We start from the raw sequence: 25,881 nt of genomic DNA, 5'->3' as shown, positions 1-25,881 counted from the left end.
TTTCTGATCATGTGTACGTGGCATAGCAGTAATAGTCTGAGTGTAATAGACAGGAAAATTGCATTTTCTCCTGAACATATACATGCAGATCTGTCCAATCTGGAAAAAAAAAATAATAATTGATGATTCTCTGGATAATTGGGTTGGGGAATCTTTTCATGTCAGAGAGATGTACATAGAGACATTGCAGGAGCATCAAAAAGTGATGATTAATGCCCCGTACACACGACCGGACTTTCAAGCAGACTAGGTCAGACGGGATCAGGACATCGGACAATTCGATCATGTGTGGGCTAATCTGATAATTTTTTGTTATAAAAATCCGACGGACCTAGAGATAGAACATGTTTCAAATCTGTCCGACAGACTCAATTCCTATCGGGAAAACCGTTCATTAGTATGCTGGTCCGATGGACCAAATATGACGCAAAGGAATCTATTGGCTACTGGCTATTGAACTTCCTTTTTTAGTCCCATCTTATGTCATCACATTCAAAATGAACGGACTTTCGAACAGACTTAGTCCATTTTTGTGTTGCCAAGTCTGTTTGTTCGGAAGTCCGTCGGAACTCTGCTGAAAAGTCAGTCGGGATGACTGTTGGACCTAGTCTGCCGGAAAGTCCAGTCGTGTGTACGCGGCATTAGTGATTCTCCTGATTCATTCATTCCAATTCCTATTTACAGGAAGACCGCCTAGTAACTGGAACCTAACCACTTTGTATTTTTTAAGCAGGCTTTCATTTCAGAACTCCTATAACTGTATAAAGTAATGTGTGTATCTCTCTCTTCCATTAAAAGCTGCACAAATATGTGAGGAATGTTCATTACACCGACCCAAACGCAGAAGAGGTCTACTTTAATGAGAGAAGTGAAGTTCCAACTAAACTTTTTTTACAAGTCTGGATTCGTGTTCCTAACATGTTGAAATTTAGAACAATTTATATTATTCAAAGCCCAGACTCTGTACATGAAACGAGTATCAATATTAGCGATCCGGGACTCTGGAGAAGAGGCAAAGTAAGAAATGACTTGATTGTTTTCTGTTTATAAAGTTTGCTGAGGAGGTCCATAATTAGGATGATTTAAATGGATTTTTAACCTTATTCTAAGATATACTAGCCACTGTGCCTGTTCATAAATGGGGTCATTCCTAAGTTGATTAGGGATGAGCCGAACACCCCTCCCCCCCCCCCCGGTTTGGTTTGCACCAGAACTTTCGAACGGACCGAAAACTCGTGCAAACTTTAGAACCCTATTGAAGTCTATGGGACTCAAACATTTCGAAAAAAAAGTGCTAATTTCTAAAAAGGATTTGGGGACCCAGCTCCTGCCCCATGGGTCAATGCCTAAATTTTTTTTAAAAAGGGCTGTTTTTTTGGGAGCGCTGATTTTAATGACGATTAAAGTGAAAAAAAAAACGTGAAATATTCCTTTAAATATCATGCCTGGGGGTATCTATAGTATGCCTGTGAAGTGCCACGTGTTTGCCGTGTTTAGAACAGTCCCTGCACAAAATGACATTTAACGGAAAAAAAGTCATTTGAAACTGCTTGCAGTTTCAATTTAATATCTGGTTCCGGCAATACAGATGAAAATCATTGAGAAAAATGGCATGGGTAGCCCCCCCTGCCCATTACCAGCCCCTTTGGGTCTTGTACGGATATTAAGGGGAACCCTGTACCCAAATTAAACAAAAGGAAATAAATAAAATTTTCTTGGCTGTCCGTCTTTTTTTCATCTCACTTGCTGTTGTCTCCTTCCGTTTGCAAGTAGGAGACGTTTGTAAGTTGGATGTTTGAAAGTAGGGGCCTGCCCTATATGCTCTGCAAAAATGGGGGCCTAAGGTGTTGGTGTTGCCACAACACTGTAAGCCCTCAAAGTGACTCTTGCTGGAGCACCCTGCTGTGAACGATTATATCAAGAATTTGAATTACATGCCATTGTTGAACAGTGGTAGAAACATTGGGCCTTTGGTGGTTGTGGTGGTGGTGCTGGTGCCACAACACTATAAGTCCTCACAGTTACTCTCGGTGGGCGCAGGAACGGGCCCTGCTGTGAAATATTATATCAAGAATTGTAATTACATGCCCCTGTTAAAAAGGGGCTGAAAAATTGGGCCTTAGGCACTGGTGCCACGACACTGCAACCTCTCCCAGATACTCTAGTTGGAGTGCAGGAATGAGCCCTGCTGCAAAGCATTGCATCAAAAATTTTAATTACATGCCCCTGTTAAACAAGGGCTGACAAAATTAGCCCTTAGGCACTGGTGCTGGTGCCACGACACTGCAACCTCTCCCATATACTCTAGTTGGAGTGCAGGACTGAGCCCTGCTGCAAAGCATTGCATTCTAATTACATACCCCTATTAAACAGGGGCTGAAAAATTGGGCTGGTGGCATCACCCAGAACCAAAAATGTTCTTCCAAGATATCAGAAGGATCATTGAGGAGGAAAAGGATAGTCAGTCAACATAACAAGACAGTCACTCAGCATCAGCATAGGCAGTCTTGAAGGGATGTGACATTTCAAAAAAAAGTATTCGGTTACATCAGCTTCAGGTGCTTGGTAGCTGGTGGTGATCCAAGACTGATTCATCTTTATGAAGTCAGTCGATCAAACGAGTCGGTGGACAGGCGCACCCTGTGATCGGTTACAAAGCCACCAGCAGCACCGAATGTGCGTTCTGAAAGAACGCTGGATGCAGGACAGGCCAGTAGCTCAATTGCATACTGTGCAAGCTCTGGCCAGTGATCCATCCGCAAGACCCAGTAAGCCAGAGGATTTTCGGTGGGAAAGGTGTCCAAGTCTGACCTTGCCCCTAGGTATTCCTGCACCATGTAAATCAGACGCTGGCGATGGTTGCTGGAACTGATCATACCTTGGGGCTGTGGACTAAAAAATTGTCTGAACACATCGGTCAGATGGCCACCTTCTCCACCACTCCTTTTGTGACTGACCGAAGCCTCAGCAAAACGTTGTCCAGGACCAGGAGTTCGTAACCTCCCAGTCTCTGGGAACGCGTTGCACAGACCTTTCTGCAAGGTCTCCCGGAGATGTCTCATCCTCTGCTCCCTCTGTGATGGCAAGATAAGGTCCGCTACCTTACCCTTGTACCGTGGATCAAGGAGAGTGGCCAACCAGTAATGGTCCCTCTCCTTGATCTGAAGAATATGAGGATCCTTCCGCAGGCTTTGCAGGATCAGGGAGGCCATGCAGCATAAGTTAGCTGAGGCATTTGGTCCGGAGTCCTCTGGGTCACTAAGGACAACATGATCCGCAGCCATCTCCTCCCAGCCACGTACAAGTCCACGTGTTTCTTGGGACTGTAAATCATCCCTAAAAGACTGCTGCTGCTGATGCTGAGTGCCAGGCTCCACCTCCATGTGGACACAAGCCTCCTCCTCCTCCTCTTCCTGTGTGATGGGTGGGAAAGCAGAAACACTGCCTGGATAAAGGGGGCCTTGAGAGTCAAGGAAGTCCTCCTCTTCTTGCCTCTGTTCTGCCTCAAGTGCCCTGTCCATTATTCCACTCAGCGCATGCTCCAACAGGTGGACAAGAGGTACAGTGTCACTGATGCATGCACTGCCACTGCTCACCATCCTCGTGGCCTCCTCAAATGGCGACAGGACAGTGCATGCATCCCTGATCATGTCCCACCGGTGTGAGAAAAAAACAAGCTCCCCTGACCCTGTCCTGGTGCTGTAGTCACACAGGTACTCATTGATGGCCCTCTGCTGCATGTGCAGCCGCTGCAGCATGGCCAACGTTGAGTTCCACTTGGTGGGCATGTCACATATAAGGCGGTTCTTGAGCAGGTTCAACTCCTTTTGGAGCTCAGACAGCCGAGCACTGGCATTAAATGATTGGCGGTAATGCACACAGACTTCCCTGGCCTACCTCAGGACATCCTGTAAGCCCAGGTACCTGCCCAAGAACCACTGCACCACCAGGTTAAGGACGTGAGCCACACAGGGCACATGGGTCAGTTGTCCCTGTTGAAGGGAGGAGAGGAGGTTGGTGCCATTGTCACAAACTACCATTCCTGGCTCAAGCTGGCATGGCGTCAACCACTTCTCGGCCTGCCACTGCAGAGCTGACAAAATATCTGCCCCACTGTGGCTCCTGTCCCCCAAAATCTAGCGCAAGCACGGCATGGCATCGTTTTGCCTGCGTACTTGCATAGCCCCTGGAACGCCTAGGGAGCACCACGGGTTTTGAGGACAGAGCACTGGAAGAGGCCATGGAGGAAGAAGAAGAGGAGGGGGTGGAGGAGAGAGGTGTGTCACAACCAGTAGTAGCATTTTGGAGGCGTGGTGGCGGAACAACCTCCAACACTACTGCACCTTGTCCTGCATTCTTCCTAGCTGCCAGAAGTGTGATCCAATGGGCCGTGAAAGATAGGTAACGTCCTTGTCCATGCCTGCTGGACCATGAGTCAGTGGTAATATGCACCTTACCGCTGACCGCCCTGTCCAGCGAGGCAAGGACATTGCCTTCCACATGTCGGTAGAGAGCCAGAATCACCTTCCATGAGAAAAAGTGGTGTCTGGGGACCTGCCACTGAGGAACCGCACATTGCACAAACTCATGGAAGGGGGCCGAGTCTACCAACTGAAAAGGCAGCAGTTGAAGTGCTAGCAATTTAGCCAAGCTAGCATTCAACCGCTGGGCATGTGGATGGCTGGGAGTGAACTTCTTTCGACGGTCCAGCAGCTGCGGCAGGGAAATTTGCCTGCTACAATCGGACGTGGGTGTACTGCTAGCAGAGTTCCCACAAGTACTTGGCTGTGACACACCTAATTCTACACCTTCATTCCTCTCAGTGCAGTTCAGAGAGGACTGAAGGTCTAGTGAGGTTGGAGATCCCAGCTGATGAGGAGCAAGGAGAGGTCCACTTTGTTATTTGGTGTGGGTCTTTAAGGTATGATTGCCAACGAGCTCCATGATAGGTCAACATATGTCTGGTCAAGCATGTGGTGCCCAAGCGGCTGATGTTTTGGCCACTCGAGATACGCTTGAGACATATGTTGCAAATAGCAGTGGTGCGATCTTTTGCACTGGTATCCAAAAAGGCCCGCACCAAAGAACTTTTGGAATAACGCGCAGAGGCTGCCCCTAAGCTGGCCCCCGTAGGGCGTCCTGCCTCGTTGGAGTTGTGCCTCCTCCTTCTCTCTCCTACCAGGCACCCACGTGGAGTCAGTGACCTCATCATCCCCTTCCTCTTCATCACTGGAGCAAACCTGGCAGTATGCTGCAGCTGGTGGAACATGACTGTCAGATTGCAGTCCTTCTTGAGCATCCCCTCTCTCTGCGCTCACGCTATTGCCTTCCTCTAGCTGGGTATCATCATCAGATCCTTCAAAACGCTGGGCATCCTCCTGGAGCATTTACCCAACACTGTGCTCAAACAGTTCGGGGGACACCTCAGGAGGACATGGTGGGTCTAGGGAAGGAGTGACTGTTGACATTGAAACGAGTGAAGAGGACCTGTTGGCAGCTGCTTTGCTAGTACCCTGAGCCTCGGTGAGAGAGGATGAGGAGGATGAAGAGGGCTTGGTCATCCACTCTACCAAGTCTTCGGCATGATGAGGCTCAACACTTCCAGCTGCCGAAAATAAGGACAAGCGTGTCCCATGGCCATGTGCTGATGACAATACACCGCGTCCACAACCAGCACTGTTGTCTCTAGACACAGAGCCTGCTTGCCCTCTTTTATTGGCTTGTAACTGTCTGCCTCTCCTTGGCCTTCCAGACATAGTAATGGCCGGCAGGGAGATGGGAAAACCAGCAATTGGGTAGTGTATATTGCGCTGGAGGCACACAACACCCAATAACTCCTGTAGATGCCTGTATGAGAGAACACCAGCAATAAAGGGTAGATACAGGTGTATCCTGTGCTGTGCTGGAGGCACACAACACCCACTAATGCTGCGTGCACACAATCGAATTGTCCGGTGTACTTAGTCCGGCAAACAATCCAGCGGATAGTCCAGCGGACTTTCAACTGAACGGACTTGGCCACACACGGACACACAGAAAGTCTGGCGTTTGCTAGCGTGATGACGTACAGCACGTACAATGGGACTAGAAAAAGGAAGTTCAATAGCCAGTAGCCAATAGCTTCCTTTTCTTAAATTGCTTCTGAGCATGCGTCATTCTTAGTCCACCGGACTAGCATACTGACAAACGTATTGTCCGCTGAAACCCAAGTCCGGCGGAAAGATTGGACTGCAAAAATACTTTCTAAGTCTGCCGGACTTTACGCTGAGAAAGTCCGCTGAAGCCCACACACGATCGAATTGTCCAGTGAAATGCGTTTTGGCAGACTAAGTACGCCAGACAATTAGATTGTGTGTACGCGGCATATAGATACAGGTGTATAATGTACTGTGCTGGAAGCACACAACACCCACTAACTCCTGCAGATGCCTGTATTAGAGAACACCAGAAATAAAGGTAGATACAGGTGTATACTGTGCTGTGCTGTAGTCACACAACACCAACTAACTTCTGCAGATGCCTGTATTAGAGAACACCAGCAATAAAGGGTAGATACAGGTGTATACTGTGCTGTGCTGGAGGCACACAACACCCACTAACTCCTGCAGATGCCTGTATGAGAGGACACAAGCAATAAAGGGTAGATACAGGTGTATACTGTGCTGTGCTATAGGCACACAACACCCACTAACTCCTGCAGATGCCTGTATGAGAGAACAGCAGCAATAAAGGGTAGATACAGGTGTATACTGTGCTGGAGGCACACAACACCCACTAACTCCTGCAGATGCCTGTATGAGAGGACACAAGCAATAAAGGGTAGATACAGGTGTATACTGTGCTGTGCTATAGGCACACAACACCCACTAACTCCTGCAGATGTCTGTATGAGAGAACAGCAGCAATAAAGGGTAGATACAGGTGTATACTGTGCTGGAGGCACACAACACCCACTTTAACTCCTGCAGATGCCTGAGAAAAGAACACACTGTCCCTGCCTATCTTTCTCTTTCCCTGCACGCCGGAACACACTGCCGCGCTGGCAGCCTTATATAGTGTGGGCGTGTGCTAAACCCCCCTGAGCTATAATTGGCCACAGGTATCACCTATTTTGTAGACGCTATAGCTTTTGCGCAAACCAATCAATATACGCTTGTTAATAAAAATAGAAGTAATATCCGTGCTTAGTAAAGCAACAACATACAGCAGCTAAGCACTATAACCCAGATAGTAGGTACAAAAACAGATATATAACAAAAAGTGCAGCGCTTCTAGAAAATGTATACAGATATGCAGATACCAAAAACGTAGGTATTAAAGTGCAAATGTGCAAATATTGACCGTGGCTATTAAACATTAGTCATATAGTATAATCATATAACCATATAATGTGCAAAGAATTTATGAAATGAGAGTCCAATGCATCATAAGGTGCTCAGAAACTAGCAATTATACACATATACATATAATTCATAAGTGACTTGAGTTCATAAATCAAAATCCTGGTGCAATGTGAATTTGGTGAAGTGGATCATTCATAACAAGTGAAGCTTAATATATGAGCTTGACCACGTGAGACCCGTCACCATGAAGAGACAAGAGGCTTAACAGAAAGCCAGCAACCGCCCTTACTCAGGGGGTCATAAAAGGCTTATTGGATCTGAAAATCATTGGAAAGATATCTTGATGATTCCCCACCGGACGATTCCCACAGGTGTCAGGCAGTAGATTTCCACATGTGTCAGGTAGTAATCAGATCCAATCCCACAGCATCAATGCAAAAGTGCAAGTAAACAAATATTTAAAAGGAAGAAAAAACTCCAATAGTGCAAAACTGCTAAAATAGGCTTTATTGGAGGGCAATGCAATGCTGCATGTAACGAGATAACCCACAGCCGAGTCACTCGATCACTTTAGTAAAAAAAAATGGAATTACAAACAAAATAAAATCACATCAACATGTGAGGGCGATCAGGGTGATCACGCATGCACAGAGAGTGTGTGCGTACCATCCCGACAATCGTTTAGTCAGATGTGACGTCATCAGGGGTACCTATTTTAGCAGTTTTTCACTATTGGAGTTTTTCTTCCTTTTACATATTCGTTTACTTGCACTTTGGCATTGATGCTGTGGGAATGGATCTGATTACTGCCTGACACTTGTGGAAATCTACTGCCTGACACCTGTGGAAATCTACTGCCTGACACCTGTAGGAATTGTCCAGTGGGGAATCATCAGGATATCTTTCCAATGGATTTCAGATCCAATACACCTTTTATGAACCCCCTGAGTATGGACTTTTTTTGTTAATAACTCATGTTTTTTGGTGAATGGGTACCCATATTCATTTAACAACTTCCCATCCAGCCAATGTACATATACGGCCGGGTGGGAGCCGCCTCCTTCTGACTGGACGTTCAGGAACGTCCTTCAGAAGGAGCGGGATCGCGCGCGCGCGTCGGCTCAGCGGCATGATCCCGATGCGCTCGTGTCACCCGGACACGGCGCATCTCGGATCGGCAGGAGGGCTCTGTGATTGGCCCTCCTGATCAAATAACGGCCGTGTCCAATCACAGCCATCATGTGATCAAAACAAACAGCCGGTTGCTAGGTAATCGGCTCCTCCTCTCCTCACACGCAAGTCGTCGCTGAGGAGAGGAGAGCAGATCGCTGCAGCTGGCTGGTGATCAGTGAGTATGAGCTGTTTTTTACAGCTTTTTACTTACTGATCACTAGTCTAGTGTAAAACACACATGTCCCCAAAATACACATGTCACCACACATGTCCCCAAATAATAAAAAGGCATGTCCCACTAAAATCACATGTCCCAATGATTATCTGCACACATATGTATGTGATCACCTGCACACATCTGTACATGATCATTTGCGTACATATGTCCGTGATCACACAAACCAATTATTATACGCTTAACGGAATTTTTTTTACCAAAAACATGTAGCAGAATACATTTTGGCTTAAATTTATGACAACATTTGTTTTTATTGGATTTCTTTTAAAATAGAAAAAATAAAATATTGTTTTTTTTTCCAAATTTCCGCTTTTTTTGTGTTTATATCGCAAAAAATAAAAAACGGAGTCGTGAATAAATACCATCAAAATAAATCTCTATTTGTGCGAACAAAATGATAAAAATTGTATTTGGGTACAGTGTAGCATGACCGCGCAATTGTCATTGAAATTGCGAGAGCGATGAAAGCTGAAAATTGGGCTGGGAAGGAAGGGGGCGAAAGTGCCCTGTATTGTAGTGGTTAAAGAGGGGGACTTTGGAGCCCTTTCAGATTCCAATAAGCCCCCTGCCCACAGACTCCCACAACCATTGGCCTGAGTTGTGAAAAAAGGCCCCGTCCCTATTTACATGGGGAGAAGGAGCTTTGGGGGGCTGAGCCCCCCTGCCCCAAAGCACCCCCATATTAAGGACATGTGACCTGGTATGGTTCAGGAGGGGCCTCTCTCTCACCCCCTTCATTTCCTGACCTGCCGGGCTGCATGCTTGAATAAGAGTCTGGTATATATTTTAATGGTTACCCCACACCTATTTATTTAATTCTGGCACAGGGTTCCCCTCAAAATCCAGACTCAAAGGGCATGGTATGGATTGGAGAGGCCCCATGCATTTTTTTGGACATTTTTTTATTGCCAGCAATTCTTTTTTTCACATTCAGCTGTCAGTGGTGATCCCTGTTGACAGCTGATGACTCATCACTTGTTAAGGAAGTGGTGGCCAGCTTCCCAGCCAACTCCTTAACAAGCAGCTATACACAGTTTGTTATGGAGAATAAAAAAAAAAGAAACGCTAAATGCATGTAACATTGCATCAAAAATGCAACATGTGCATTTTTGGTATGGTCCATTGAAGTCTATTTCATGCAAAGCACAACCTGCCGTGGAAAAAAAAAAAGTCCCTGACACTTTACAAAAACTCACTGGCTAAAAAAACAACAAACTCACTGGCTTAACTTTTTGTGAAAAGGGACACTTTCATGAATTAAAAAAAAAGAAACAGTAAAATTAGCCCAATTTTTTTGCATAATGTGAAAGATAATGTTACGCCAAGTAAATAGATACCAAACATGTCACACTTTATAATTGCACGCACTCGTGGAATGACGACAAACTACGGTACCTAAAAATCTCAATAGGCGCCGCTTTAAAAAAAAATTCTGGTTAGAGTTACAGAGGAGGTCTAGTGCTAGAATTATTGCTCTTGCTCTGACGATCGTGGCAATACCTCACATGTGTGATTTGAACACCGTTTACATATGCGGGCACGACTTCCGTATGTGTTTTCTTTGCTGCGCGAGTTCGCAGGGACGGGGCGGGGGCACTTTAAAAAAAAAAAAATCTTATTTATTTTATTTATTTTCAAATGAATAAATAGTTTTTTTTTTTAAATAAAAATTTTGATCACTTTTATTGCTGTCACAAGGAATGTAAACATCCCTTGTGACAGTAATAGGTGGTGACAGAAGACCCCCCGATCCCTCCTTTACACTTCAAAGTATTCAGATCACCATTTTTAGCGATTCTGAATACTGTATATATTTTTAAATCCGGCGCCATTGGCAGCCGAGTAAACTGGAAGTGACGTCATGACGTCGCTTCCATGTTTACGTCAAGGAGACTGGAATGAAGCCGCTTCATTCCAGTCCCTCCCTAGCGGCATCGGATCATGCATCGGTGCTCCCGATTGAGCGGGAGCCCCGCTAAGAGCGTCGGGAGGCAGCAGGAGGGGGGGCGTCCCTTCCCGCTCCTCCGGCATAAGAGCCGAGCAGCTTTTAGCCGCATCAGTTGTTATGGCTGGAAAGCCAATCACCCGCTCTAAAAATCAGTACCGGGATGATGTCTGCAGGTGTGGGCATCATCCTGGTATAACCCCCGGAAGCCGAGTACGCACATCTGCGTATGCTCGGTGGCAAGAGGTTAAAAAAATACATAGGTGTGAAACTAGACTTAATGTGAACATATCACCAGGACTGGATGGCTTACACCCAAGAGTTCTCAAAGAACTTAGCCATGTTATAACCACACTGTTGCTTTTAATGAAATAAATGATTAAAACACCCAAAACTCCACCCTGAAACCAAAGCTGTCTATTTATGAAGGAAAGCCTTGTTTCAATAAATAAATAAATAAATAAATAAATAAATAACAGTTTGATCTAAAATAGAGTCCCTATCAACATACAATAGAAATCAACAAACACTACAAATGAATGGAGTGAATGGAATAAACCCCATAATACCTCCCCTCCCCCCAAATGAATCTCAAACCCACAGAAATTGCCTTAAACCCATGGCAGGGGAAAACCCAAACCTCGTTCCTATGTGTAACTCTTAGCCCTAACACACGGCCAGATATTCCGACGGAAAATGTCTGATCAGACCGTGTTGGATAATTCTGACTGTGTGTGGGCTCCATCAGACTGTTTCCATCTGAATATCCGACGGACAAAGTTTTAGAGCTGGGCTATAAAACTTTCCGACACCATGATCCGATTGGACTTTGTCCGATTGTGTGTAGAGATTTCTGATCGGACAAAGTTCCACGCATGCTCAGATCAAATTACGAGAGCAAAGCTATTGGCTACTAGCCTGAACGTAGTCCCGTTGTAACGAAATAACGTCATCACCTTACATATGATTGGATTTTCCAAAAACTTTGTCTGACCGTGTGTATGCAACACAAGTTTTGGACAAAATCCGACGGATTTTGTTGTCGGAAATGTCCGACCGTGTGTACAAGGGCTAAGTGTGTATAGCCTCATGAGATAGTATGGACATTTACAAAATAATAATAATAATATCTGATTTCAGATCCCGATATCTCGATGTTCAAATCCCTGTTTACCTGGCAGCAGAAAAAAGTTTGGATCTTCAATTCATAAATGTTGCTATGAGTGCATCTCGTGTCCAGAAGGAGAGATCTCCAACATTTCCGGTAGACTTTGTATTTGTTAGCAAGTTATTGATGGAATCTGTAGAAGTGTTGTAGGTAAAGTGTGTGTCAGGGAAAATACATATGAAGCACATCTCCCTGTGCTTTATCCTTGCAAAGACTCTGCAAATACAATGAGATAACCTGTTGTACCTGTAAAGCCCCGTACACACGAGAGGACTTATGTCCTACAGACTTCCGAAGGAGTTCCGCCGGAGTTCTGCCGGAGTTCTGCCGGAGTTCCGATAGAGTTCTGACGGACTTTTCGGCTGAGCGGACTTGGCCACACACAATTACACCAAACTCCGACGGATTCGAACGTGATGACGTACGACTGGATTTGAATAAGGAAGTTCATAGCCAGTAGCCAATAGCTGCCCTAGCGTCGGTTTTAGTCCGTCGGAATAGCATACACACGAGTGAATTTTTCGAAGGGACTGGGTCCGGCGGAGTTCCGTCGGAAAAATTTGAAGCATGTTCCATATTCTAAAGTCCGTCAGACTTTGGTGAATCAAAAGTCCGTTGCAGCCCACACACGATCGAATAGTCTGGCGGAATCAGTCCGTCGGACTTTGGATGTTGAAAAGTCCGCTCGTGTGTACGGGGCTTTAGAAATGCACTCAGCTCCTAATTCCTGTTGTGGGATGGCAAAACACCAGAGATTGTGGACTGAAATCACAAGAAATGGTATCAGCCCTGCCCAGTTATATTTTGCTACTTCTATTACTGCTACTACTACTACCACTATTACCACTTCTACAAAACGACAGAATCCCTCTTCTCTCCTATTTCTTTATGACAGCATCAAGAGGTATTTTTGCACGGTAAAGTAAAGTGGACTTGTCATAGCCTTACAAGCTTGCGTGAATCAATGCCTGATATATCACAATGCACAGCAACTGTATAGTTTCTAAAATTCCACATTTATGATTTAAAAAGTTGTCCTTGAGCTCCAGTCAGTGCCTTTTATTAGGCTAAGATGATGTCATCAGTCTGCTATAGGCTGGAGGAAGGCATTTTGCCCCTAATCTTCACCTGGTGACCTAGCCATGAACACATTTGCTGTCTTAGGGATTTAAGATGGCCATACACCTATAGATTATCTGCAGATTTTCTATGGTTAGATGGAAAAAGTGGGAGATTCCTCCATCCACACAGTTTAGCAAACATGGAGAAATCTGTTGCACTTTTTCCATCTGACCATAGAAAATCTGCAGATAATCTATAGGTGTATGGCCAGTTTAAGATGGACTCCAGTTACCACTTTATGTTATTTTATCATTTCTATATTCCAGACACAACAAAAGAACAGTCACACTGTAAAAAAAAAATATTGTGCTGGGTCTACTCAAAATAATTGAGGCAACTATTTGCATCAGCTTTTTAAGTACTGTCAACTAAACTTATTTTTGTCTGACTCATTTGAATTTTCATGTTTTCAACTTTGTTGTTTTAGGTAAAGCCAACTAAATATTTTTTTCAGTTTATCGATCATACTGTTTTAAGTTAGGAATACATACCTTAAAGTGAAGTTCCAGGCTTTTTATGTTTATTAAAAATCAGCAGCTAAAAAAAGTGTAGTTGCTGACTTTTAATAAACAGACACTTACCTGTTCCACGGTCCAGCAATGCAGACGAACGGAGCGTCACTCCTCCCCCCTCCTCTCCGCCGGCGCGTCCATCGGCACTCTGGGCACATGGCCATGACAGTTTTCGGCTTCACGGCTTGGCATGCACGGCGCATGCACGAGTTGCACTGCGCACCTGGAGTGGACGGGTGATCTCCTGGGACCTGTCACGTGTCCCAGGAGATCGCCTAGAGGGAGGGGCTGCCTAAGGAGAAAGGAGGAGTCACCTTGGCGGCCCCTGGGTGGAAGGAGGAAGTGGGACAGGAAATCCCCCTCCTAACAAAGCCCCCAATCCCCCCAAAAAAATGACATGTCAAATGTGGCATGTAAGGGGGCGAGGAGTGCTTAAAGCGGAAGTTCCCTTTTTGGGTGCAACTCCACTTTAACTTGTGTGGAACTATAGGTTTAAGTAAAGCCAACTACATTTTTCCAGTTTATAGACCATTGGTTCAAGTAAAGTCAACTAAATGTTTCCAGTTTATAGACCATAGGTTCAAGTAAAGCCAACTCAATTTATCCAGTTTATAGACCATAGGTTCAAGTAAAGCCAACTCAATTTATCCAGTTTATAGACCATAGGTTCAAGTAAAGCTAACTACATTTTTCCACTTTATAGACCATAGGTTCAAGTAAAGCCAACTCAAATTTTCCACTTTATAGACCATAGGTTCAAGTAAAACCAACTAAATTTTTCCAGTTTATAGAAAAGTTTAAGTTAGGAACACATACTGTACATTAACTTATTTACTTCAAGTACCATCAATTTATAGAGTGCTTTACATATACATTGTACATTCACATCAGTCCCTGCCCTCAAAGAGCTTTCAATCTAAGATCCCTTCCCTAACTCACATTCATACATACACATACTAGGACCAATTTACACAGGAGCAAATTACCCTACAAGCATGTCTTTGGAGTGTGGGAGGAAACCTACGCAGGCACAGTGTAGAACATGCAGTTCCACCCATAATGCACCCATAATGCTTTAGACTCATCGCTCTCTCCATGGTTTTAGGGCAGTTCAGGCTAAAAGCATAAATGAGTCCCATAATCGTTTTTTCTGATACAAAATGAGAGTTCTGTGTGAAAAAAAAAACACACTATACCAATATGCTTGTTTTTTCCTGCCAATGCAGCATAAATATGGAATATTTGTTTTTGAAAAGTAATAACAAAGTGCAAAGTGGGAGGGGCTTTAGGTTACATAATCTAACATTGAATGTCCAATATCTCAAAAAAAACAACAAACAGAAAGTTTTTTTTTTGTGGTACACATTAGCACAAACAAATTGTATAATTGTTTTTAACCACTTGCTTACTGGGCACTTAAACCCCCTCCTGCCCAGACCAATTTTCAGCTTTCAGCGCTGACACACTTTGAATGACAATTGCGCGGTCATACAACACTGTACCCAAATTAAATGTTTATATTTTTTTCTCTTCAAATAGAGCTTTCTTTTGATGGTATTTAATCACAGCTGGGATTTTTATTTTTTGCTAAGCAAACATAAAAATATGGAAAATCTTTAAAAAAAAAATCATGTTTCATAGTTTGCTATAAAATTTTGAAAACAGGTAATTTTTCTCCTTCATTTATATGATGATGAGGCGGCACTGGTTGGCACTGATAGGCTGCATTGATAGGCACAGTTAAGGCAGCACTGATAGGCACAGATAAGGCGGCACCGATGGGGACAGATAAGGCGGTATTGATGCGCACAGATAAGGCGGCACTGCTGGCCACTAATAAAATGGCACTGATGGGCCCTGATAAGATGGCACTGATGGGCCCTGTGATCCAGCAAGTCTCATAGACTCTCTGATCACAGGCCGTGCCACACACGCCCTGCAGCGAATGACAAAATGTAATTCGCTATGTAAATTTTGTTTTTGCCTCAGAACAATAGGGGTTCTGAGGGTCAATTATGTAGGTTAACCTTTACATGAGTTTTTGCTGGGCTGTGATAGAAGTTCTGCTTGGTCATGTGTACAGTGAAGTGCACATGACAAGCCAGAACCAGGCCTGGTTGGACGTTTTGGGTATGAGCCTTCTCAGAACCAATCAGTGGGTGTGTCGGGCCCCGCTGAGGAGTCTGGGAAGGAGTTATTAAGATGTGGAGGTCACGTGTTCAGGAGAGGAGTTTGTGAGGCCCGTGTGGTCTGTTCTGGTTCCAGGACCAGGGTGATCGACATCCCACAACATGCTTCTGTTGGTTACCCCCAATAGACCTGTCTGGTCTGAGGTAGGGATCTGTCTGTTCCCGAGTCTGGGAACCGGCTGGTCTGAGGCGCAGTAACTGAGGGAGGATTCAAGGTTTCCGGGTGTGCTCTCGGCTTGGAGGGACACCACAGCTCGTGAAAGTGATCGGGGGAGGACTCTTCGGAGGAGGGCCGACAAGTGGCATCCTGAGAAGTGCCTGGTTACTGAGTTGGGAAGAACATTGACAAATCCACACTTTTTCCAATACTATCAAGGAGACAGAGAACGTTCCAGGTACTGAAGAAAAAGGTTCCTGTCCACTGTCAGTTATAACCTGTACACGTGCAGAGGTTTTGACAAGTTCCGAATCAATGTGCTGACTGCCATGATCTCTGACTAGAGATCTGTTCAGCTGTGAAGTACCCAACTGTGAGTGGCTACTCTCTGGGTGGTATTAGAGACTTTGTTATGTCTGCAATTCAAGGTGCCTGAGCTCTTCACCCTTGCCCTCTGTTCCTATTTGAGACTGTGTTATTGGATGCTACCTCTGCAAAATAAAACCTTTCAAAAGGACTTTATTGGTGTCAGCATCCAAGTTGTTGGGTATCAACCCTGGGAACCCCTAGACGTGGAAGAACAAGCCAAGCGGAAGTAACCGGTAAGCCCAATAATTCAAGGCCGCCCTACAAAGGGTTATGGCCGCTACACTGGTAATATACCTCTTCCCCTTCATACATACAGACCTCAAAATATTTTGTAATGCAAGGGCCTGCCTGATTGCATACAAATTGAAAGTATTAAGTCTAACCAATTAAGCCCTGGACCATTTTGCTAGCCAAAGACCAGAGCACTTTTTGTGATTCAGCACTGTGTGGCTTTAATTGACAACTGCACGACAATTTTGAAAAAAAATTTTTTTTTTTAAATGTTTCTATAATAAATATCCATTTACGAAATAAGGGATAGTTTTATGGCATTTTTATTAATATTTTTTTTTTTTTTACTAGTAATGGTGGTGATCATTGATTTTTATCATGCCTGTGACATTATGGCGGACACATCAGACATTTTTGACACATTTTTGGGACCATTGTCATTTATACAGCAATCAGTGCTATACAAATGTAAATGAAACTGGCAGTGAAGGGGTTAACCACTAGGTGTCAGTGTGTGGTTAAGTGTGTCCTGGGGGTGTTTCTAACGTTGGGGGGTGTGGCTGTGTGTGATACATCACCGATCTCTGCTCCCGATCACAGGGAGCTGAGATCAGTGTCAGTATCACTAGGCAGAACTTGTGGCCTATTTACATTAGCATCTCCCCCGTTCTTCCTCCCCATGAGATGATTGCGGGCATCCCCGCAGTGGTCGAGTCCACAGGACCCACGATCTGACTCACGGAGGTCCTGGCCGGCGCACGCATGCACGCACACACGTGATGGCATGGCGGCAAATTTAAAGGGACGTACAGGTACGCCCATTTGCCTGTCTGTGCCATTCTGCCAACGTACATTGGCATGCCCCGTTCGGGAAGTGTTTAACTTATTATATGTTTTTGCTAAATGTAAAGAAAAAGTGTGCAAGAAAATTATATTATGTATGGCCAGCCTTACCAGCTAGCCTGCAAACAAACCAGATTGACCCAGTCTAACAATTTATGTCAAAGACAGAGGGTTTTGTTGATTACCATTGCAAATATATGTGTAAGTCACAGTGCCTAAGCCAAGGCTCCTCTGTATAATAATGTGTACAGTTTTCACAGTCTCCATGTTGCAGTGAATAAATTAAGGGCAGGTTTGCTGCTCCTTAACCACTTCAGCCCTGGAGGATTTGGCTGGCCAATGACTGGGCCATTTGGCATTGCGTAGATCTAACTGACCACTGCGCGGTCGTGCAACATTGCACCCAAACAAAATTTATGTCTTTTCTTTCCCACAAATAGAGCTTTCTTTTGGTGGTATTTGATCACCTCTGCGGTTTTTATTTTTTGCGCTATAAGCAAAAAAAGAGCAACAATTTTGAAAAAAAACAATATTTTTTACTCTTTCCTATAATAAATATTCCCCAAAAAAAAAAATTTCTTTCTCAGTTTAAAAGTTATAGCGTCTACAAAATAGCGGATAGTTTTATGGCATTTTTATTAATCATTTTTTTTTACTAGTAATGGTGGTGATCTATGATTTTTATCGTCACTGCAACATTATCGGACACTTTTAACGCTATTTTGGGACCAATGTCATTTATACAACGATCAGTGCTACAAAAATGCACTGATTCCTGTGTAAATGACCCTGGCAGTGAAGAGGTTAACCAGGGGGCGGCAGTGTAGGGGTTAAGTGTTCCTAGGGGAGTGTTACTAACTGTGGGGGGCTGGGCTTTGTTTTAGTGAACGCTGATCTCTGCTCCAATCACATGGAGCAGAGATCAGCGTCACTTGTTGCTAGGCAGAACGGTGAGATGCTGTTTACAACAGCATCTTCCTGTTCTGCCACCCCGTGAGACGATCACGGGTATCCCCGCGGCAATCGAGTCCGGACTCACGAGGGACGCGAGCACGCCGCCGGCGGCGTGCATGCGATGGCAGAGCGGCATATAAAAATGGACGTACCTGTATGCCAATATGCCTGCCCATGCAATTCTGCCAACGTACATCGGCGTGCGCCGGACGGGAACAGGTTAAAGCGACGCAGTGCCGAATCGCAAAAAATGGCCTGGTCAGGAAGGGGGCAAATCTTTCCGGGGCTGAAGTGGTTAAATAGATTCATTAATTTAAGATATAGAGATAGATAGATAGATAATATCACATAGTTGAACTCTTAGTTAGTGATTAGTTAGTTATTGTCCATTGGCAAGTGGAGAAAAAAATAACAGGCTGTTAAAAAAAAAAAAAGAAGCATGCACAATAAAGTTGCTTTAAGTAGAAAAATAATAATGGAGTGTTCCAATTTAAATTGGCTGAAAACTCTGAAAATGAACATCTCTTATTTGTATCCTTTGGTCTGTTGGTAAGGTTGAATAAAGACACCAGTCCATCCTGTTCAACCTGTGTTAGTGAATGTATACTTACACAATGTCTGCAAGATCCAACAAGACCGCCATAGACCAACTCAAAATTGTCTCACTGAATGGAAAAGGGCTTAATGTCCCTGAGAAAAAGAGTTCAACTTCTTTTATACATACAAAAAAGTAAAGCTAACATTCTCCTTTTACAGGAGACTCATTTCCGCACAGATGCAACCCCGAAATTCCATAACCATTATTTTCCCACAGCCTACCACTCTACTAACAGAGAATCAAAGTCAAAAGGGGTGTCTATCCTGCTATCTAACCGATGCCCATTGTTGATTATAGACAAGGAATTTGACAATAGTGGTGGATATGTCTTTATTAAAGAAACGTACAAAGGGAAAATGTTAACCTTAGCAAACATATATGTCCCGAATTCCAACCAAGTCACGTTCTTTCGTCAAATCACACAAAAATGGATAGCCTATCAGGAAGGGGCTCTGATCTTAGGTGGAGATTTCAACGTTCCCTTAAACCCGTTGCTCGATACCTCCAACGGCACTTCATCTCTCCCCTACGCTGCTCTGAGAGCAATAAAAACTCAACTACAAACCCTCTTATTACATGACACATGGCGAACCCTGTACCCCGATACCAAAGATTACACATATTATTCAGCCCCACATAACAAATACTCTCACATAGATTACTTGTTCATCTCACAATCTATTCTTCCCCTCCTATCACAAGCATCTATTTCAGATCATCATCCAATCACGCTCACAGTAACACTCCCTGACGCCCACCCTCATTCGAAATCGTGGAGACTTGATCCTTCCCTCCTTACCGATCCATTAACGATCAAGGAAACAGAACATATCATCATGCAATACTTTACCGACAACAAAGCCAGCGACACTACACCTCTTACAAACTGGGCAGCACACAAATGTGTGGTCAGAGCGAATTTCCTAGCAGCTGCTGCAAATCGAAACAGGGAGAAACGACAAAAATTTTATGATTTCATCAACCGTTTTCGACAATTAGAAAATTCACACAAACACACCAAAGCTGTTACCACTTTATCTTCCCTGACCCAATGTAGAAAAGAAATGCTAGAACTCCTAGGGAAACAAATCTGACACAAATATATCCTTTCCCAAAAAAAAAAAAAAAAAAAAAAATATATATATATATATATATATATATATATATATATATATATATATATATATATATATATATATATATATATATACTTTAAAAAGAAACAAAGCAGGCAAATTACTAGCATGAGCTCTCCAACAAAAAAAAGCACACAACACCGTTCACTCCCTTACAGACCCGACAGGTGGCAAAGTCAACGCCTCGCCATATATAGGGAAAATATTTGTGACTTACTGCTCAAAGCTATATAACTTGACCAAACAGGCTCCAGAACATACACTAATCAAGAGAAAACAGATGATCACGGATTTCCTACACCACTGCGGCCCCGCTCCAGTTTTCGGATTCAGCCTCTCAAACCCTAACTGAACCCTTAACTAAAGCAGAAGCGGAAATAACAAATGAAAGCAGGTAAAAGCCCTGGTCCCAATGGATTAACGATAGGTTACTATAAAACCTATGAACATATCCTGACCCCTCACTTCCTCTCGACATTCAACTCATGCACACCCCAATCCACCCCACCTCGAGACTTACTGACAGATCATGTCACTGTAATTCCCAAACCTGGCAAGGACCCTTCACTAGCCTTGAACTACAGACCGATATCACTTTTAAATGTAGATCTTAAATGGTATGCCAAAATCCTAGCCAATAGACTCCTCCCAATGCTCCCTGACCTCATCCGCCCGGACCAAATGGGCTTCATCCCCAGTAGAGAGGCGAGAGATAACACGCTCAAGGCCATAAATATACACCTCTGGCTCACATCACAACACCGTAAAGGTTTTTTTTATCCCTTGATGCAGAGAAGGCATTTAATAGAGTGGCCTGGGACTACATGACGGAAACACTAAAATTCATTGGCCTTCCCCCAAGAATGCTAGACTTTATTCTCCTGTTATAATCCAAGCCTACAACTCGAATAAGAGTCAACGGCCACCTATAAGATGCCTTCCCCATCACGAACGGAACACGTCAAGGATGCCCTCTATCTCCCCTAATTTTTGTTCTCACGATTGAGCCGCTTTTGAGAAGCATCAGAGCCAACCCTGATATAAAAGGAATAGACGTTAGGGGACGCACTCATAAAACTGCAGCTTTTGCGGATGATATACTTCTCTTCCTTCCTGAACCCTTAACGACTATTCCAAATCTACTTACAAAACTCGCCCACTTTAAAGAAATATCTAATCTTCAAATCAACTTTGCTAAATCCAACGCCCTAAACATATCTCTACCCCGTGAGCAACAATTACAATGCCAGAACAACTTCCCATTTAAATGCAACTCCGACCAACTCACATATCTAGGCATACAACTGACCACCTCCTCAGCAGACCTATACCGTGTAAATCACCTGACCTTATTACAGCATATCACCAAAGACATACAACAATGGTCTACAGGAGTCTTTTCGTGGTTTGGCAGAGCTGCAATATTGAAAATGAATATACTACCTAGAATCCTTTACCTACTGCAAACACTACTGATCAAACTCCCAACTTCCTTCTTCGCAACTTATCGCAGGCTAAGCACAAAGTTTATCTGGGGTACATTACGACCAAGACTAAACTATGACAAATTAACCAAACCCAAACATAAGGGAGGCCTTGGCATTCCGGACATCAAGAAATATTATCAGGCCTGTCACTTATCTAGAATCATTGACTGGAACATCCACTCCGCCACCAAAGACTGGGTCCATTTAGAAAATTCCCTAAACTCCATCCCAGTAGCCCAAACTCCCTGGCTCGACCCTAAACAAGTCCCGTCCACGTTCCTTACACACCCATTAATTTCCCCAACGCTCTCAACTTTTCAACACACGTGTACCAAATACAAAACCTCTTCCACATGGGGACCGCTGACCCCACTCAGAATGAATGCAGCCTTTCCCCCTGGAATGTGGCTGTAAAAATATTTGAAAATGTATATATATCTCTTATATATAACTGGTGAGACCGATTGAGATTGTGAGACGAATTTCCTTAATTAGTTCTGAGTCAGCGTAAATCAAAAAGTGTGTTTTTATTGTACACACTTAAATGGAAAATAATACTTACAAAAATAGTACAATGATAAAATTATTAGTATCTTTTTTTCTTTTCAAATATATAATACTTCAAGCTTGACCATGTGTTCTAAAATGGCGGAATAACCCTTTGTATGCTGAATGTAGCTGAGATGTATGTTTTCTGAGAATCTGTTTAGTTGCGAGAGTAGGATCCAACAGGAAGCCTTCCCACCTAACTTTTGCTTATATAAAACAGACTTCTAAATTTGCGCCAAAAGAATAAACCCTCCTTCACAAGGGTGTGGGCTAAAGAGTGGTTACCATAACATCTGGCAATACTCAACACAGCTGAACATACTAATGAAGTGGGGGGAAGTGAAACTAAACAACATATCAGTTACATAGGCATTTATCTCTAAAAGCATATATATAATATACAATATTCATCAAAATCCTAACAGGTTTTAAATGTTTACTTCTTCAATTATCGCATGTCATAACATAGGATTACCTGATTCAAAGTTTCTTTCACACAATGGAGAATTCATATTCTAAATAAAATATAATAAAGCCAATTAAAATGTAGATATTAAGAGTATAACAGTGGCCAACCTTCCTAACGGATTCTTGGTCACAGACCTCAGTCTCAGCCGAGCACTTTTTGGAAAACAGCTTCCCGCTGTCCTATACGAATTTAAAAACCAAATTGAATACTAATAATATCCCATTTTGGATATATTTACAAATCAGGCACTTCCTCGACTCCAAAGCTAAGACTGCAGACTGGACAAGACAACTTACACCCTTCGAAGAGATGTGAAAGAAAAAAGACCATCAAAGACACCTCATCTCATTTACTACAATTTATTATTTCCAAGCCAAAACTATTTGCATGATTGGACAACAGACAAATGGCACACAGATCTCCATATTAACCTGACTGACAAGGACTGGGAAAATATATATACGATTGCACACAAAGGGTCAGTAAATGTATGTGTCCAAGAAAATGCCTTTAAACTGCTCTCTAGGTGGTACAGAACACCTCTCAAAATACATAATATATACCCATCAACATCTCCACGCTGTTGGAGATGTGGGACAGAAAATGGCTCTTTATTCCATGTATGGTGGTCCTGCGCCAAACACCAACCTTTTTGGAAAGAGGTACACAAGCTTACCCAACAGATTACTACTTACTCCATTGATTATTCTCCAGCACGACTCTTACTACACCACTCAACCCACCCAAACCATACCTACCTGCGATCACTTGCCACACATCTCATTATGGCAGAAAACATGTGCATTCCTGCCAAACGGAAATCCACGGAACCCCCATCCCTAAAAAACTGGATACGTCAGATTAATAAAACCATAGAAATTGAAGACTTAATTCATCAAGCAAGAGACACCCCTAGCAAATTTATCCAGACATGGTCTTGCTGGTTACATTTCTGCACAACAAGTGAATATCATAATCTCCTTTTGTAAGATCCCGACAAGAGTTATGGTGTCACAACCATCCACACACAAACAATCCCTATATGCCTGATACATCCCTTCTCAATCCCCCCTTTCATTACCCCTACTTTCACCATTTAACATACACCCCACCAGCAGCAGATTCACCAATAGGTACGACCAAAACTTACACTAACCCTGGCTTGCACTAGACGCATCTCCTTCAACTTCTGACACACAGTTCATACTATATAAACACCATTATTCCGCATCAACTGCATCTACCGGCCATTTCAAGCTGAAATATACCAAAACAATTGGTTCTAACTAACAATAATTCACAACTAATGTACCAACCATCTACAAGAAATTGAGCAACGACACCAGCAATTATATACTTTTTACTTAGCATATATTCATACATTTGGATAATATTAATAATAATAATAATATCTTAATAAAACAGATACGAAAGTCCAAATGTGGGTTAGGGGTATACCCCTCTCCTGGTCACAGTTAGACCCCACAGGGGCGACTGGGCAGGGGGTTAGACCTTCCCACTCACACGTTACATAATGAAGGTTTTAGCTACAATGTGTTATAGCTGGATCCAATCTGGTTGTCTACTTATTTCTGTTATGAATGTCTTATGTTACGTATGCAACTGTATAAATGAAAACCTTAATAAAAAACGTTTTTTATTGGGACTGCGACATTGCAGTGCACAGATCGGACAATTTTTTATACTTTTTTGGGACCATTGACATTTATACAGCAATCAGAGCTAAAAATAACCACTGATTACTGTGTAAATGCGGGTGGCTGATGGTCATCGCAACTGATAGCCACAGGAATCAGGTCATTTATTACATTATACTTTATATTTATATTGTATTCATATTGGTATTATATGTACAGTATATTACATTTATTATTTAAGATATTGCCTTTTACTCTCCCACAATGTTATGATGGAATTCCCATTGATAGCTGTGAGACAACACAAGGCAATTAATTTTCTCAGAAGCTCTGACCCCGATGCTCATTGTGTTTGTATTGTTCTTCCTACAGACAGTGAAAACTGCATGAAATGTCCTGATGATGAATGGCCAAATCAGAAGAAGGATCGGTGTGTTCCAAGAGTGGTGGAATTTCTCTCCTATACTGATGATCCCATTGTTGCTGTGTTTTCAGCTGTCTCCATCCTCTGTTGTCTCCTGACTGGTTTAATATTGGGAATATTTATACATTACCAGGACACCCCCATTGTTAAAGCTAATAACCGGGACCTGAGCTATCTTCTCCTGGTCTCCATCATGTTGAGCTTCCTCTGTGTCTTCTTGTTCCTCGGCCATCCAGTAGATGTGACCTGCATGCTGCGTGAGACCTCTTTTGGTGTCATCTTCTCAGTTGCCGTCTCTTCTCTACTTGCCAAAAGTATTATGGTGTGTATTGCTTTTAAAGCCACCAAACCTGGGAGTCCCTGGAGGAAATGGGTGGGAGCCAAACTGCCCAATTCTATCATTTGTATCTTCTCAATGGTCCAAGTCATAATCTGTGTCACTTGGTTGTCTATTTCTCCCCCCTTCCAGGATCGGGACACTCACTCTTATCAGGGGAAGATCATCATTCAGTGTAATGAGGGTTCAGTTATCGGCTTCTACTCTGTCCTGGGATATATGGGGCTTCTGGCAGCTGTGAGCTTCATTATTGCTTTTATAGCCAGGACATTACCGGACAGTTTTAATGAGGCCAAATACATCACCTTCAGCATGCTGGTGTTCTGCAGTGTCTGGATTGCCATGATCCCGGCCTATCTGAGCACCAGAGGGAAATACATGGTGGCTGTGGAGGTTTTTGCTATAATGGCCTCAAGTTCTGGACTTCTCGGTTGTATATTTTTCCCAAAAAGTTACATAATACTGTTCAGACCTGACCTGAATGCAAAAACAGTAATCCGCTAATATGTATGGAGCAACACTGGATTACCAGTAGTTATAGCATTATCTCTATTATTGGTAATGTTAGTATTTTGCTGGTGTATTGAGATTGAACACTGTTAAATTTTAACATTTAATACTTACCTCTCTGGTGGACAGTGAGTTGAAGTTTTGCTTTGAACATCGCTGATATCAGACAATTCGGGTTTGTTGGAAACCTTTTCCCCTGCTGGGTGTAGTGGTTCCTCCCACCAGACATTACATTACTACAGAACAATGTTGTAACTTAGTGAAGAGGAACCACAGTGACCAGAGGGGGACAAAGTATCCAAATCATTCTAAAGTGTCAGATACCAGAGACACCCATCACTCTTCATGAGAGGGAAGATCTCACTCAACACCTTCCCGGAAAATAAATATTAAACATGTTGTTTTATAAGCTTATAACAATGTATGGTAATTGTGTCAGGGCCAATTTATTATATTATATGTAGATTTA

At 43.2% G+C, this 25,881-nt stretch overlaps 2 protein-coding genes across 2 annotated transcripts in view; both read left to right on the top strand.

Moving 5' to 3' along the window:
* The window catches only part of LOC143986470 (vomeronasal type-2 receptor 1-like), a 35,632-nt gene extending 34,921 nt beyond the window's left edge, over positions 1–711 (top strand). Inside the window, exon 4 of the mRNA XM_077484814.1 lies at positions 685–711. Coding sequence (XP_077340940.1) covers positions 685–711 — 27 coding nt within the window. The remainder of the gene's footprint in view (positions 1–684) is intronic.
* Positions 712–804: 93 nt separating this feature from the next.
* On the top strand, positions 805–25,881 carry LOC143986458 (vomeronasal type-2 receptor 26-like). The gene is made up of 3 exons (XM_077484803.1): positions 805–1,017; positions 11,840–11,963; positions 24,514–25,881. The coding sequence occupies exons 1-3, from the start codon at positions 919–921 to the stop codon at positions 25,404–25,406; spliced, it is 1,116 nt and encodes a 371-aa protein (XP_077340929.1). The 5' UTR covers positions 805–918; the 3' UTR covers positions 25,407–25,881.

This window comes from Lithobates pipiens, unplaced genomic scaffold (assembly GCF_037356315.1).
Source record: "Lithobates pipiens isolate NorthernLeopardFrog02 unplaced genomic scaffold, aLitPip1_a1.2 Scaffold_160, whole genome shotgun sequence".
NCBI lineage: Eukaryota > Metazoa > Chordata > Amphibia > Anura > Ranidae > Lithobates > Lithobates pipiens.
This window is presented reverse-complemented; position numbering and strand designations above follow the sequence as displayed.